This window comes from Dasypus novemcinctus, chromosome 18, assembly GCF_030445035.2.
Source record: "Dasypus novemcinctus isolate mDasNov1 chromosome 18, mDasNov1.1.hap2, whole genome shotgun sequence".
In the NCBI taxonomy this organism is placed as follows: Eukaryota; Metazoa; Chordata; class Mammalia; order Cingulata; family Dasypodidae; genus Dasypus; species Dasypus novemcinctus.
Window position 1 is genome coordinate 58,774,261 of NC_080690.1, and position 14,830 is coordinate 58,789,090.

At 50.4% G+C, this 14,830-nt stretch overlaps 1 protein-coding gene and 1 non-coding gene across 11 annotated transcripts in view; both read left to right on the plus strand.

The window, feature by feature from the left end:
- SIPA1L3 (signal induced proliferation associated 1 like 3) overlaps positions 1 to 14,830 on the plus strand; it is a 255,782-nt gene that overhangs the window by 171,983 nt on the left and 68,969 nt on the right. For 8 of the 10 annotated variants that reach the window (XM_058280161.2, XM_058280160.2, XM_071209240.1 and 5 more), the window contains 3 exons: positions 2,826 to 3,100; positions 9,056 to 9,307; positions 10,092 to 10,229. In XM_058280161.2, the coding sequence (XP_058136144.1) occupies positions 2,826 to 3,100; positions 9,056 to 9,307; positions 10,092 to 10,229 (665 nt within the window). The remainder of the gene's footprint in view (positions 1 to 2,825; positions 3,101 to 9,055; positions 9,308 to 10,091; positions 10,230 to 14,830) is intronic. The other 2 variants (XM_058280163.1, XM_058280164.1) reach the window with 1 other exon arrangement.
- LOC111764218 (U1 spliceosomal RNA) lies at positions 1,276 to 1,439 on the plus strand. The gene has a single exon (XR_002796885.2). It is a non-coding gene; the product is annotated as a U1 spliceosomal RNA (small nuclear RNA).

Sequence of the window (14,830 nt, forward strand, 5' to 3'; positions counted from 1 at the left end):
CTAAAATGATCCAAAGCAGCTGTAGTGGGTAGTTACAGACCAGGCTGCTAAAATAAAGAGACTGCAAAATCCAGGAACTGCAGTAAGTTGAGCGTTTCTCTGTAGTTAGCACTCAGCCTGGGCAAGGCAGGTAGGTCTCAGGCTTCTTCTGACTCATTGCTCCTCCTTTCCCTTATTAGTATTGTACTTATTGGTCAAAACTGGGTCACTCTCAGATTCCATCTCTGCCTGCAGAGGCTAGCAGTTTTGTTTTTAAGAACATGAGGTAGAAGTTCCAGCACTTCTAGGCCCAAACCTAGTCATATGTCCACTCCCAGCTGCAGGGGAGGCTGAAAACCTAGGTGGCCGTGTGCCCATCAGAACCCTCTTTCCTCAAAAGAAGAACAGAGGAGTGGATGGTGGAGGGCAGTGAGGCGTCCCCGCCACAGCTGTGTTCCACTTGTTGCCTACCCAGGGTTCTGTGGAGGGAGGGGTCCTTCCTGTCAAAATACCCCAGGTCTCCCTGGCTTGGTGTGGCCTAATCAGTCGTGGGAGTGAGTGGACACACAGGTTTTTTTATAACCCACAGCCACATTCTTTGGCCAGGGGTGACTACTTCAAAGGGAGAATCTGACTCAAACCAAAAGTAATGGGCAGGAAGGGAGTAATCACCTCTCTCCCACTCCGGAAGGTCCCAGGATCGGTTCCCAGAGCCACCTAATGAGAATACAAGCAGAACACACAGCGAATGGACAGAGAGAGCAGACAACAGGGCAAATGGGGGAAGGGGGGGGGGGGGAATAAATAAAATAAATCTTAAAAAAAAAAAAGGTAATGGGCAGAGGTGACTCCAGTCACAACTTTCTCTTCCAAGACAGTAAGCAGTAAGCGTTCCTTCCAAACCAATTATTTTAACTTTTTAGTCATGGAAATTTCCAAACATATACAAGATCAGAAGAAATAGTATAATGAACCCCCATTCCTATCCCCAGCCTCAGTAGTTCCCAGCCCACTGCCAATCTTGTTCCACCCGCTCCTCCCTTACCTTTCCCCTGATTAATTTGAAGCAAATCCAAAATCTCATATATCATTTCATCTATAAATATTTCAGTACTTCTCTTTAAAAGACCGACTCTTAAAGAATAGCATTGTTGTTAATCACATGTAAAAAAAATTAATAATTCTTTAATCAAGTGAACAGGTGCCTCCCACTGATGAATTGTGACATCAGTTACTGTGTCTCAACCAATAGTTTTAAAAGATAAGATAGGAAAGCGTAAAAAGTATCAGAGTGCAGTACTCACCTGGCAGGGGTGATACTGTGATCACAAAAGTGGTTTTCCCAGGGCAAGACTTATCCTTTGCACTCTGGATGTGCTGTCCCCTGCGATTTCCCCGAACATGGGAAACTCAACTGCATAATTGGTGGTAGTGGGGGGCTTAGTTCACACTCCTCCCCTACGACTCCCCCCCAAAATAAAAGTACCAGAGTGCGTCCCAGCAAGTAAGGGTAAGTACTGTTTTGTGACACATGGTTTCAGATATCCTTGTTGCCCTCCTTCCCAAACTCTCCATTACCCAAATCAGGAACTGCACAGATTTGGTTACATTTTCAAATGAATCTGGTCCCATTGAAGCCCTCGCTTCTTGCTTTCCTGCTTAGGAATGCGATGGATTTGGATTGCAAGGACTGTTCATATATATGTGGGGTGGAGGAGGAGGAAGAACTGTGTGGCACGTAGACTGGTTTGTGATGTAAACTTATTCCTTACTGTGAGTGGTGGCCAGAAAAGTGTGAAAGCCACTGCTCAAATTGGTTCGTTAAATCACAGCATTTTTAGGCAGAGCGGCTTCTCACAGGAATTTGAAGCTTTATATGTTCTCTTTCCTTAGTGCAATTTTCAGGAAAGAGAAGACAGATCTTGATGTAAATGGTTTAATAGCCATAGCATGTTCATCTTTTTTTCCCTGGGGGGGGGGGGGGAGGCATCAGCAGAATGCTGAAGAACTGGGACTTCAGTTCAGTGAGTCCTCGTGTCTTATGGTAAAACACCATGAGAAAAATCACACACAGATGAAGTAGGGAGTAACGGGAAGAAGGCCTCGTGGTCTGGTCAGCCCACTTTTGGGGAAGGTCTAAAGAGGAGTTGGGGGAGGGTTTTGTGCTTCCAAAAATGATGCCATGAAAGAACATGATTTGAACCCCCAGGCTAGAAAAGATGCCAGTATTGCTTTTCTGTTGCTTCTCCCACATATTTTGGTTAGTTATTGTACCCTCCTAAAACAACGAAGGTTTCTTTCTTGCTCATTCTCTGCATCCCCCCTGGGTTCAGCTGGGGACTCCGCTCCACATTGCTCCAAACAGCCCCTATCTAGAAGAGTGCCAGTCGCTGCGGCAGAGAGAAAAGACACACGGAGACGTTCGGCCCCCCCCCCAAGGCAGCTAAATACCCTGGGACAGATGACACACCAATTCCACTCACAACTCACCAATTCCACTCACAACTTGCTTCCCAAAACAAGTTCCACAGCCCCACCAAACCATAAAGGCACCAACACGTGCAGTCCCACCACACGCCGGGAAGGAGGGAGGCAGCAGCACGGTTGGGAGAGCACCGCTCCTGACTGCCACGGTGTCTGTGAGGTAATGAGTCACAAGGCTGCATATCTGCATTTCCTCTCCAGAAATCAGGATCTTGGGCTAGGAATGGGTGAAGCATCACCCTCCTGGGTGGGGGGACGGAAGTCAGCAAGGTGTTTGGCTCAAACGGGGCAATCTGACCAGGGCCTTCCAGAAGAGCTGACTCAGAACAGCTTCTGAGGCAAGACTTCCCTGTTGCCTGCAGGTAATGACCAATGGCTGGGAGACCGTGGACATGACGCTGCGGCGGAACGGGCTCGGGCAGCTGGGCTTCCACGTGAAGTACGATGGAACCGTGGCTGAAGTGGAGGACTATGGGTTTGCCTGGCAGGCCGGCCTCCGGCAAGGCAGCCGGCTGGTGGAGATCTGCAAGGTGGCCGTGGTCACGCTGACCCACGACCAGATGATCGACCTGCTGCGCACCTCTGTCACCGTCAAGGTGGTCATCATCCCCCCTTTCGACGACGGCACACCCCGGCGGTAAGGGCACCCGCCCCGCAAGGTGGGAGCCGGGGAGTGGAAGGGGCGGGCAGCGCCCAGAGTGCAGGCAAGAGGCCTCACCAGCGCTGTCCCTTGAGGCCACAGAGGAGGGGGAAGGACGCGCCCTTTCTCAGCAGGAAGAGTGGTGGTGGTGATGGCGGTGGAGACTGTCACTGGGCCTCAGTTGCTGCCCTCCTCTTCCCCCTTCACAATGACCCCAGGGGTTGGCACCCTCATTCCCACTTTCTAGGTGGAGGACATAGTTAAAAGTGACTTTGCTTCACTCTTTGGCTCGGTGCGTATTTACTGAGCCTCTGCTCAGGACAGGCGCCATTCTTTATGCTGGGGACACAGCAGTGAGCCAAATAAAGCGTCTGCCCTCTTGGAGTTTTACTAAACCCCCCGTTTCAACACTTACCAAATGTGGCCAATTTATTTATTTATTTTTTATTTTTTTAATCTCTACAGCTCACCTTGAATTATCTATCTGAAACAATCCCAGACTTTGGAATGTATCTCTCCAAGAAAGACCTTTTTATTAAAAATTGCCTCTAAAAATTTTAGCAATAATTCCTTAATATCATCTACCCAATCTATGCAAAGTATTAGCCAGTAAATACTGGATGTTCCCCTATTGGGTCAGATAATTGAAAAAAAAAAAAAAACAGTTGTTTTGTTCTTTGAGATCCTCTCATGGCATTTGGTTGATATGTCTTCCAAATGTCCTCCTTTCTGGATTTGGCTGGTTGCATCCCCTTTAACCTGTTCCTTTGTCACATGTATTTCCCATAAACCAATAATTTTGTATAGGCGCTTGGTCGGATTCTGGTTAAATTTCCTTGAGAACAGCACTTCCTGAGTGTGCATCATCCGGAGGCAGCCTGTGCCTGGAGGTCCCTCTGTGAGCGGGGCTGAGGGCAGTGTGAGGGTTCAGGTGGTGGCAGCCTGACCCATGGCTCTAAGTTTCCCTCAGTGTTGCTCCTCATGGTGTTAGTAGCCGTTTGTGGCCATTGCCTAGGTCTGCTATTTCATAAAGTCACAGAGTGGTGACCTCCACGCTATCCTTCCTTCCTTCTCTTTTGGCTGATTTCTTCCAAGAGGAACTTTGCTTTAGTAGCTATTTGATTACCTTGAGGTATAACTTGTACAGGAAAAGCGAGATAAATGCAGTTTTCAGAATAATGAGTTGGTACCCTAGCAACCTCCAGAAGTGACCGAGGAGAGAGAGAATATGTGTTCCAAGCACTGGGAACTCTAGAAATATTAGCCATTAGATACTGGATGTGAGGAAAATAAAGAGCATAACCTGGCTTGGGACAAGGTGGTCAGGAGAGGACTGAAGATGAGGAGAGAAACAGATGTGGCTCAACTGATAGAGCGTCCACCTGCCACATGGGAGGTCCAGGGTTCAAACCCAGGGCCCTCTGGCCCATGTGGTGAGCTGGCCCACACACAGTGCTGCCACGCAGAAGGAGTGCCATGCCATGCAGAGGTGTTCCCCGCATAGGGGAGTCCCACATGCAAGGAGTGCGCCCTGCAAGGAGAGCTGCTCAGTGCGAAAGAAGCGCAGCCCACCCAGGAGTGGTTCTGCACACACACAGAGCTGATGCAGCAAGATGTTGCAACAAAAAAGAGTCACAGATTCCCAGTGCTGCCAAGAATGCAAGTGGACACAGAAGAACACACAGCAAGTGGACACAAGAGAGCAGACAACGGGGAAGGGGGAAGGGGAGAGAAATAAATAAAATAAATCTTAAAAAAAAAAAAAAAAAAAAAGGTGAGAAGGAGCCAGAAAGACCTTGCAGGCAGGGAGCAGCCATCATAAAGGCCTTGGGGTAAGAACAAAGGCCCTTGGCTTAGTGACGAACCCAAAAGAGGCCCGTGTGGCTGAGCAGAGCAAGCCCCAGGGAAGACCTGAGATGAGGTGACCCTGAGTGCTGTATTCACCTATGACCTCGCTGACCTCACACCAGGGCAGCCCCATTTTACAGATGCAAGAACTGAGGCCCAGAGCAGCCAAATCACTTTGCAGAGTTGCACAGCTAGCAAGTGGCAGATCAGAGCTCAAATCCAGGCCTACCCATCTCCATTACACTCTGCTGCCTCCACAGGCTGTTGAGAGCTATGGGCGCACAAGTTGTGATTGCTCCATTGCCACCTTCCAAAGTCCTGCTTGCTCTGAACTCAGATGAGCCGAAACCCTGACACCAAGGGCTTGGCCACCCCCTTTCCACAGCCCCTCAACCTCAGGACGTCAGTCAAGTCCCAGGCACCCTTCTTTCAACCTTCTTCCTGTGTCTCCTCCACTTCCACTCAGAGCCAAGGCCCCACCATACCCACCCAGATCTCTGCAGGGGCAAGTCCAGCCACAGGTAACCCCAGCTGAGGTCCTTGGCAGTTACGCTTCTCAGTCAAGGACACAACCCCTCTGCCTCGCTCTGCACACACACGCACACTTAGACATGTGCACACGAGGGCCAGCCTTGCCTGCCAGATGACTCTCCAGAATCTGGGGACTACTTGAGAGGCTGCAGAGGTGTCCCCAGTCATGCGCGGAGGGACCAACCGAAGCAGCAGTAAGAGACTGCAGGCTCCCTGCTCTGTTTAGAAGAAAGACTGTCCTCGTGCTCCCTTAAAAAGCAGCCACCAAAACAGGAGCTCCTATTTGCAGGGATAGGTTAGGACTTGGGTAGTTTTTGTTCTTCAAGTGGTAGCAGTGCCTGGCTGACCTCATCTGCAGAGCTGATAACCCCAGCTCCAAGGTGAAATGCCCACCGCCACCAGCCAGGCTCGTCACGGCGTGCCTTCTGACTTGGTGCCCTTCAGCTCACAGCTTAGCAGCGCTGTTGAGTAGAGAACCCGGGGCCTTCCCCTCACCCAGGCAGCAAACCTGGTTCTTGCCTGAGCCCTGAGTCTCTGGGCCAGAGGTGGCCCAGGTAGCCGGGAGGACTTTGCAGAGCAGAGCGTCCTGGCAACCTGAGCGCATGCATGCACGGGTCAAGAAGGTACTCCAGCTCATGGTCATGTCGCTGCCTGGCGGGGAAGGCCAGCCTGGTGTGTTTTCATCCCTTTTACTTAGAGCAAAGGCTTCTAGAGGGTCAGGGGTTGCCGTTTCCCCCTGTGAAGGAAAATCAAAACCCCACAAGTGAGTGAGTGGAAGAGACAGGCAGGAGTTCCCATAACCCTCAGAGAACAAGGCAAGGGGGCAGTGAGGGAGAGTGGTCTGCAGGCCGCGGGGGCATTCCCACACGGCCGCAGACGTCTCCCTTGCATCAGCCAAGAGCTTGGCCTGGAGTGTTTAGTGTAGTGTTGTTGGTGGAAGCAGAAATGCTTACTGGGAAGAAAAGAAGCACCATGCTCTACAGGGGCATAGTGTGCTATTCGTTTTACTACTGTTTTAAATGATATTTGCTTGTCTGCACAGGACAGTTCTAGAAGATACAGAAGGAACTAGGAATGATGGTTGCTTCTGTTGAGTGAAACTGGGGAACAGGAATAGGAGACAGGACACCTTTTTATGCCACTTTAACCTTTAAAAACAATTTACAAACCTAAATGCTGCAGGGCTTCTCTTACTTTAGCGTGTATCAGAATCATCACAGTAGCTTGGTGAAATGCAGATGCCTGGGCCCTACTCAAAGGTCTATCCTGAGTCGTATGGTCTGAGGCCAGGCCCGGGAACCTGCGTTTCTTTACCATGTACACAAGGTGATTCTGATGCCAGTGGTTACCAGATCATTGGGGAAAGGTGGGGAGGAGCTGGGAAGGGATTTATTCCAAAGCCCCCGGGTAGGTGCAGCTGGCCTGCAGGAAGCAGAGAGGAGACTTCAGCTTCTGAGCAGGCGGGAAGAGCAGGGGAACTGTCCAGGGAGTCAGCTGGGAAAGGTGACAGTGGCAGCTCCTGTTAGTGGAGCATCTGGCACGCCCTGAACTCTCTGCTGCTGCGCATAGAATGGCCACAGCCTCCCTGGGAAGTGGAGACCCTCCCCCATCTTGGAGATTAGGACATTGACATTCTGAGAAGGAGTTTACTCACCCAAAGCCACACAGGTAATGTGGCAGAGCTGGGCTCTGAACCAGCAGTCTAACCCAGGAGCACTAGCTCTCCTCCGTGGTGCCCCCTCAGGATGACTGGACAGTGTTTCTGTCCTTGAGAGTCACTCCCAGGAGCTCCGGGCTGAAGGTAGAGTTTTCAGTAACTGGGGGAGAAATCAGGGGCCCAGGAAATCTACCCACTCTTTCCCAGGCCACTGCAGAGTGGAGTAGTGTGCAGGTAGTTAAGGTGTGGCTTTGGAGTCAACTTAAACATTTAAATCCTGTTTCCACCTCTCCTGGCCTGTGTGACCGTGGACAGGTTACTTAACTGCTCTGTGCCTCAATTTACTCAATTCTGAAGTGTGATGTATTGACCAGGATGCTGGTTACCAGCAACAGAACCAATTCAAACATGGTGAAGAATTACTGACTCATACAGCTGGAAAGATGGGAGCTAGAGGAGCACTTAGGCATGCCACTATCCAGGGACTCAGACAACCTCATCAGGAGTCTTTCTATGGCATGTCCTTTTTCCTGTCTTAGCACCATTCTTAAGCAGTCTCTCACCTCGTGGGGACAGTGAGGACCCCCCTCCATAGCTCTGGGCTTAATGTCCCCCAGCTGAGCAGCCCCAGTAAAAACAGATCATTTCCCCCAATACTTCCAGAAAAAGTTCCAGGGTTGATGCGTGTTGGCTGTGATTGGCCCCACTTAAGACACATGACTTTCTCCACACCAATCATTGTGGCCAAGGAGAGAATTTTCTGATTGACTGGGCCTGTGTCACATGCTCATCCCTGGAGCCAGGAAGTAGATCCAGCCCCACCCAGAGCACACAGACCTGTTATCAGGAGAAGGGATCGTGGAAGCTGGGCGGCGGGAAGAGCAGGTGTGCACCGCCTAGGGGTGATGTTGGTCCTTCCTGCACATCTGCCCAGGCTTGCCCGTCTCCCGGCTCTTGTTAGGCATTTGTGTTGTTAGTGTAACTGGAGGCGGTAACATCAGCACCAGCCAATCCCAAGAGAGGGCTGGAAGGAGCTGCCGAATGTCAGCTCCAACCCCTAAGTCTGAGGGGACGGTGTGTGGGGCCCAGGTCACCTTCAGATGATTGCTTCGTGGCCATGTCCTGGGCCCATAGCCTCCGAGCCACCAGGTCCACCAGAGCTTTTGCAGGTGGGCCCCGAGAGTTCCCTGGGCTTGGGGCAACCCAGGAGAGCCACAGAGGAGCAGATCAATGAGGGCACGAGAGCTTGCCAGCCGAAGGCTCCTCAGAGCTCAGCTCCCACAGCTGCTAGGAGGTGGATTTCCCGAGCACAGCCCCCCACCTCGGGCGCAGAGCCCCCTCCCGTGCTGTACCGCAGCAGTGGTGGAGAATGCCAGGAAAGCCGCGGTTTATGTGCCAGCCTCATCTGGAGGGATTCACAGGCCGTTCTGCATCTATTTCAAGGTTCTGGATTTTGTGGCTTTTTTTTTTTTTAACCACCCTGCAAAGTAGGTCACCTGCTTCTCTTCCAGCTGCCTTTGAGCTTCTTTGGAACAAGGCAGATACTATCCTTCGAATCTGAGAGCATCCTCCTTGCCAGCCCTGAGTGCTGCTTGGGCAGCCGAGCCCGTCGGTGGAGACCACCAGCAGACTTGAGGCCTGGGTCAGAGAGAAGGGAGAGGCAGGGAAAGAAGAGAGAATGGGAAGAAGGAGAGATGAGGGAGAGGGGTCCTGGGAGCCGTGGCCCCTGTGTTGGACCCTATCCTAGGTGAGGACTCGGAGCTGGTAAGTTTCAGTCCACTTTAAAGGGGTATCCACTCTGCCTTTAAAATAGGTTCAGCTCTGGCAGGAAAACCCAGCCAAGTGTCCGGAAGCAGAGGCACCCTTGTGTGCTGGTGGACTGGGGCCTCCTCAGTAACACCAGTTCTTCTTCCCAGGGGGTGGCCGGATTCCCATGACATGAATACCTCGGAGGCCAAGGCAGAGCCGGAGAGCACGACCCCTGGGGGCCGGCCTCCGTACCGCAGCAATGCACCCTGGCAGTGGAGCGGGCCCGCGTCCCACAACTCTCTCCCCACCTCCAAGTGGGCCTCCCCCACCACCCCTGGGCACGCCCAGTCCCTGAGCCGGCCCCCGAAGCAGGCCCCCGTGGTCCCCTTCCGGGAGTCCCAGCCACTGCACAGCAAGAGGTAAGGGCCTACCGAGGGGCGCCGCCCTCCTGCCCCATCTCCTGCCCTCAACTTTCCTCCCCATCCTCCCTCCCGCCCCCTTTTGCTCCAGTCTTCCTGTCCTCCATTAATTCCCTTCCTTCCTGTTCTTATGCCACCCTCTGTTCCTTCCTCTCTTCCTTTTAATTTCCTTGTGGGTTCACTGTGAGTGAGGGCCCAATGTAGGGGCGTGCCAGGTCTGAGGTGGGAAATCCTGTGTCTGTAATCAAAACTCTTATATATAAGTTCTTAAGATCAAGGGGTTACTAAGCCCAAAATTTAAGACATTTGTTACTTCTTGGGGCAGGCAGGGAAGTGGGAAGGAGAGACACAAACAGCAGGTGGAAATTATTGCCATCGCCCTAGTGCACGGAGTTTGTTTTATTCTTATGCTATATAACTGTCACCTACTCTTTTGTATGTGTCATAGAGTATATTTTAAAAAGAGAGGTTTAAATTAAAAGAAAAAAAAAGATTCCGACGTGCAGAACTGCCTCTTGCCCTAGGAGTGGACAGAGCAGGTCCTTGGCAGCCGTCTTCACAGCCGTGGAAGCCAAGGGGCCAGCACAGCAGCAGCACCAGGAAAAGGGGGGCCAGGATATCTCGGCCTTTTGCCAAGCACCCTTCCATCCCGAGGCGTGGGCAGCAGGTGGTCTGCGGGTGGGTCTGGGGCATAGGTCTGTCTGTCCTCTGTGGACACAGAGGTAGCCGCCCTGCTCCCCTGCTCACCCCTTGCCTACTTCCTCCCTCCTGTCTCTCCTTCCAGGCCTGTCAGCTTCCCAGAGACTCCTTACACAGCATCACCAGCAGGGGCCGACAGAGTCCCTCCCTACCGACAGCCTTCTGGGAGCTTCTCCACTCCTGGCTCAGCCACCTACGCAAGATACAAGCCATCCCCAGAAAGGTCAGAATCTCTTCACTCTTTTTGAATTAATTAAGCTGTCGACCCTTATCCCCCAGGAACTGCACTCACCCCGTGATTTTATATGCCATCACGGGGGGTCTGTGAGCCCTGAAGGCCATCGCAGGACCCCCGCGGGTTGGTTGGCTGCATCTCCTGTTAAGATGTGGGCAGGCCGGGCTGGGCAGGGCTCTCCATTGGCTTTCCTTGCATCTGAATCTCAATTGGCATTTTCTTGACCCCTGTACCACTGGTTTGGGCAAGATCATCTGCCGTCCAGCATCGCCATTCATCTCTCTCCAGTCCCTGAGCCCCCAAAACCAGGCCACCAGCATTCCCCGGATTTTGTGGTCATCCAGGCTTCAATCCTACCCCCTTGGATGCACCCCTGGCAGCTCAAGAAATCTTCCCTAACCCTCCATGACTCTCCAGTGTCCCCAGGATGAACCCAAGTTGTACAGGCTGGCATTTGAGGTCCTTTAGATTCCCGCCCCAGCTGAGAGCCCCCTCCAGCTGCCTTCAGTGCAGCTCCCTGTGCTCTTCCCTCCCAGGTCCCTGTCTCAGGGGTCACCCCACCATTCCCCCATCCCCAGGCCAGAGTCGCGGGCCTCTTCCTGGACACCCCCCTTCTGCCCCTGCTCACATACCCATGGTCCATCTTCCCAGCCTCCCCTGAGCTTCACTCCTGCCCACCCTTCCTTTCCTCTCTGCCAGTCCTGGCCACCTCTCTGGGCTCCAGGCATCCGATCTCACCCTCTACTCAGCAGCTAGGGGTGTCTTTCTTTACCTAGCCATGTTTGTCCCCAGCCTCTTGGTGTGGCCACCAAGTCCTTGCCTATCTCTCCAGCCCTGTACAGTGCCACTCTTCGGCCACACTGGCCACATCTGGGTTTCTAGGTAGGCCATCTGCAGCTCAGAGCCCTTGCTCATCTTCTCCCCTCCACCTGGATGTTCTCCACACTCCTCACCCTAGTCCAGCCCCATGGGGCCCACTTGAGTTCCAGTGCTGCTCCTCCAGGAAGCCTTTGCTGATCCTCCCACAGCCTTCTCTGTTCTTTTGGCCCACTTCAGTGTACACTCACATGTGCACGCCTATATTTGTGTGCATGCACAAGAGAGGGCACACTCCAAGAGCTAGGACTTTGCAGTTTGTCTTTGTATTCTCTTCATATGGCACAGGGTCGGGCACATGGTAGAGTCACGGTATGTATTTGAAGCCTGGATGAGAAGGTGGGCCAGTGAGTGAGTGTGTAGATATATTACCCCCTGCCTTAAGACCCGAATCAGTCCACTGCCCCAGGGTTCTCGATCCTGAGTGGGCATTACAGTCCTCTGGAGGGCCTGTGAAAATACCCCCCGAGTTTCTGGTGTGTTCAGTCTGGGATAGAGCACACCATGCAGATGGTGCCAGTCCACTAAACCCTCGTTCAGTTATAAAAATTGGGGGAAACCTACCCACCCTTTCCTTTTCTTGTGGCCACAATTCAGCTTTCATTCAGCAGAGTTCTGATAGCCTTCTGTGTGCCAGGCACCAGGAGAGGCACCAGGAGAAATATTTGAGATGTTCCGTTACCAGGAACCAGCAAAGCACTTGCTGACTTTGGTGACAAGAGGGCTCAGAGACAATCTGCTCCATGACGAGTGCTCCCATGTGCCCTTCTCTCAACCTCCCCCAAAGTTAACGTCTTACACAACTGTAGTACTCTGTCAAACCAAGAAATTGACATTGGAGCAAAACATAGAGCCTATTAACACTTCACAGATGCACTCATTTATTTGTGTGTGTATGCACACACGTAGCTCTGTGCAATTTTCTGTGCGTAGCTACCACAATCAAGATACTCAACACTACCATCACTGTAAGACTGTCATGTTACCCTTCTATTGCCCCAACTCCCTTCCCCCATCCCTAGCCCCTGGCATCCACAAATGTTCTCCATATCTACAATTATGTTATCTCACAAATGTTACATGAATGCATTCATGCTGTATGTGTCGTCCTGAGGTTAGCTTTGTTTGCTGACCATAATTTCCTTGAGATCTAGCCAAGTTGTGTGTGTCACTAGTCCATTCCTTCTCATTGTGGAGGCCATGGTGTGGTTAACCCATTCACCCACTGGTGGGCATTTGGGCACTTCCTGGTAACCAGAGGAGTTTTGGGTAGTTTTCCAGAGTAGCTGTGCCATTTTACATTCCCACCAGTGATGGATGAAGGATCCAGGTTCTCCACATCCTTGCCACTATGTGGTGGTGTCACTACTTTTCATTTTAGCCATTCCGATAAGTATGTAATAGTATCTCGTTGTGGTTTTAATTTGCAATTCTCTAATGGTTAATGATGTTGAACATCTTTTCATGTACTTATTCGCCATCTGTATGGCATCTTCTTTGACAAAATGTCTATGTGTGTCTTCTGCCCATTTTCTAATTAGGTTTAATGTTTTGGCGTTTGGGAGTTCATTGTATGTTCCAGATACAAGTCTTTTGTCAGATATGTGATTGGCAGATACTCTCTCCCAGCCTTTAATTTGCCTTTCATCCTTTTAACAGGGACTTTTTCAGAGGAAAAGCTTTTAAATCTGATGAGGCCCAATCTATTAATTTTTCCTTTTATGCATCATACTTTTCGTGTTATGTCTAAGAACTCTTTGCCTAGTCTAGATCCCAAAGATTTTCTTCTTTGGTTTTTCCAGAAGTTTTATAGTTTGACATTTTACATTTAAATCCACGATCCTTTTGGAGTTAATTTTTGTCTTAATGGTTAGTTTTTGTAAATAAAATAGAAGGTTTTGGTTGAGATTCCTTTTCTGTGCTATGGATATCCAGTTGCTCCTGCACTATTTATTGAAAAGGGTACCCATCCTCCATTGAATTGCTTTTGTTCCTTAAGGTATAAATTAATTGGAAAAAAATCTAATTGGGCATATTTGTGTGGACTTATTTCTGGTTCTTGGGTCTATTTCATTGGGCTATATATACGCACAATCTCAGAAAATCCTTCCAGCAATGACATGAGGTCATTAGTTTGATTATAAACATTTTACAGAGGGGGAAACTGGGACTCAAGGAGGTGGCCAAGGCCACCCTGTCAAGAAGAGGCAGAGTCCAGACAGGAACTCGGGCCTGTCTGAATCTGACTGCTGACCCTGACCCCAGAGTACTGCCTGACTGAGGGTCTTGGAGCTCATCCTCCAAATCAAGTGGCATGTGTGGTCCCCACAGTGACCGTCACATGGCTGTGATGTAGGATTTCATGTTCCCTGGCATTGGTACAAACACTGCTGGTGTGGAAAAGTGGGGGAAAGAGGACTTCCAGGAAGATGGCAGACTAGAAAGACACAAGACTCTCTTCTTCCCCAGAAAAATAACTAGAGGACAGGCAAAACTGGCCTGGAAAAAAATGTTCTAGGATTTAGGACACCAGCGGAAGGCTAGACAGTACCCAGAAGTGAGAGGGACAAAGGAAAAGAACCACAACGGCAAACCTGTGAGTTAAAAACTGCAGCTGCAACTGCTGGGATCCTCCCCCACTCTATAGACACTTTTAAATTCTCAAGCCTGGCTACACACAAAGGGGGCCCCAGGGATCCACCTCCCCAGGAAACAGGAGAGAGAGGGACATAAGCCTAAGGCTGACTCAACTTTTGATCCACAAAGTTGGTCCCAGGAGCCCTTCCAGGTCAGGTGGGACCATGCCATTGTTTGCCTGCAAGGGTCTAAAGAGATCCGACCCTCTCAATCTCCCTCTGTACTGACTGGGACTAGTTGTGTAAGACATAGAAAGGGAGCAGAATTATTTCCTATCCAGGAAAAGGGAGGGGGGCTGCCAACAAAGGTTGGAGAACTGCCTCTGAGAAAGTTTGAATTACGAGGCTCTTCGCCTCCAGGCAGGATCCTCTATGACATTGATCCAGTTCTTGTTGCAGCGAACACGCCAACCAGGCATTGAACTGAGAGGACTGCTGAAAGAGCACCATCTGCTGGGAGACCAGGGAAGTGTTTGTGAGGATATTAAAGGTAGATAAGAGAGGCTTTTTCTGGCCTTTACAGCCTCACTTTCCAAGACCCCTGGAAGCAGGACCCACTACGGAGTCCAGGCCCAGATTTGAGCAACTAACAGGGATAATCCTAAAGACCCAGAAAAGGCTGAGCCAAGCATCAAAGAACAGAAGTAACACACAACCTCTTACCACTAAATCCTTATGAAAGAGAGAGAAATAGAGCATCTGAGTAAACTCACCATCCTAATCAGATGCCTAGACATCAGCAAAAAATTACAAACTATACTAAGAAAATGGAAGAAATGGCCCAAGCAAAGGAATATGTCAAAGTCCCAACTCTCATGAAAGAAATGAACTTACATGTGCAAGAAGCACAGCATATCCCAATTAGAATAAATGCAAATAGACCTATGCCACATATTACTCAGAATGTCAAACATCAAAGATAAAGAAAAAATTCTGAGAGCAGCAAGGGAGAAGAAACAAATCATCACATACAAGAGATGTCCAGTAAGACAGTGTGGATTTCTCATCAGAAACCATGTTAACAATAAGACAACAGTATGATACAATTAGGATACTGAAAGAGAAAAATTGTAAGCC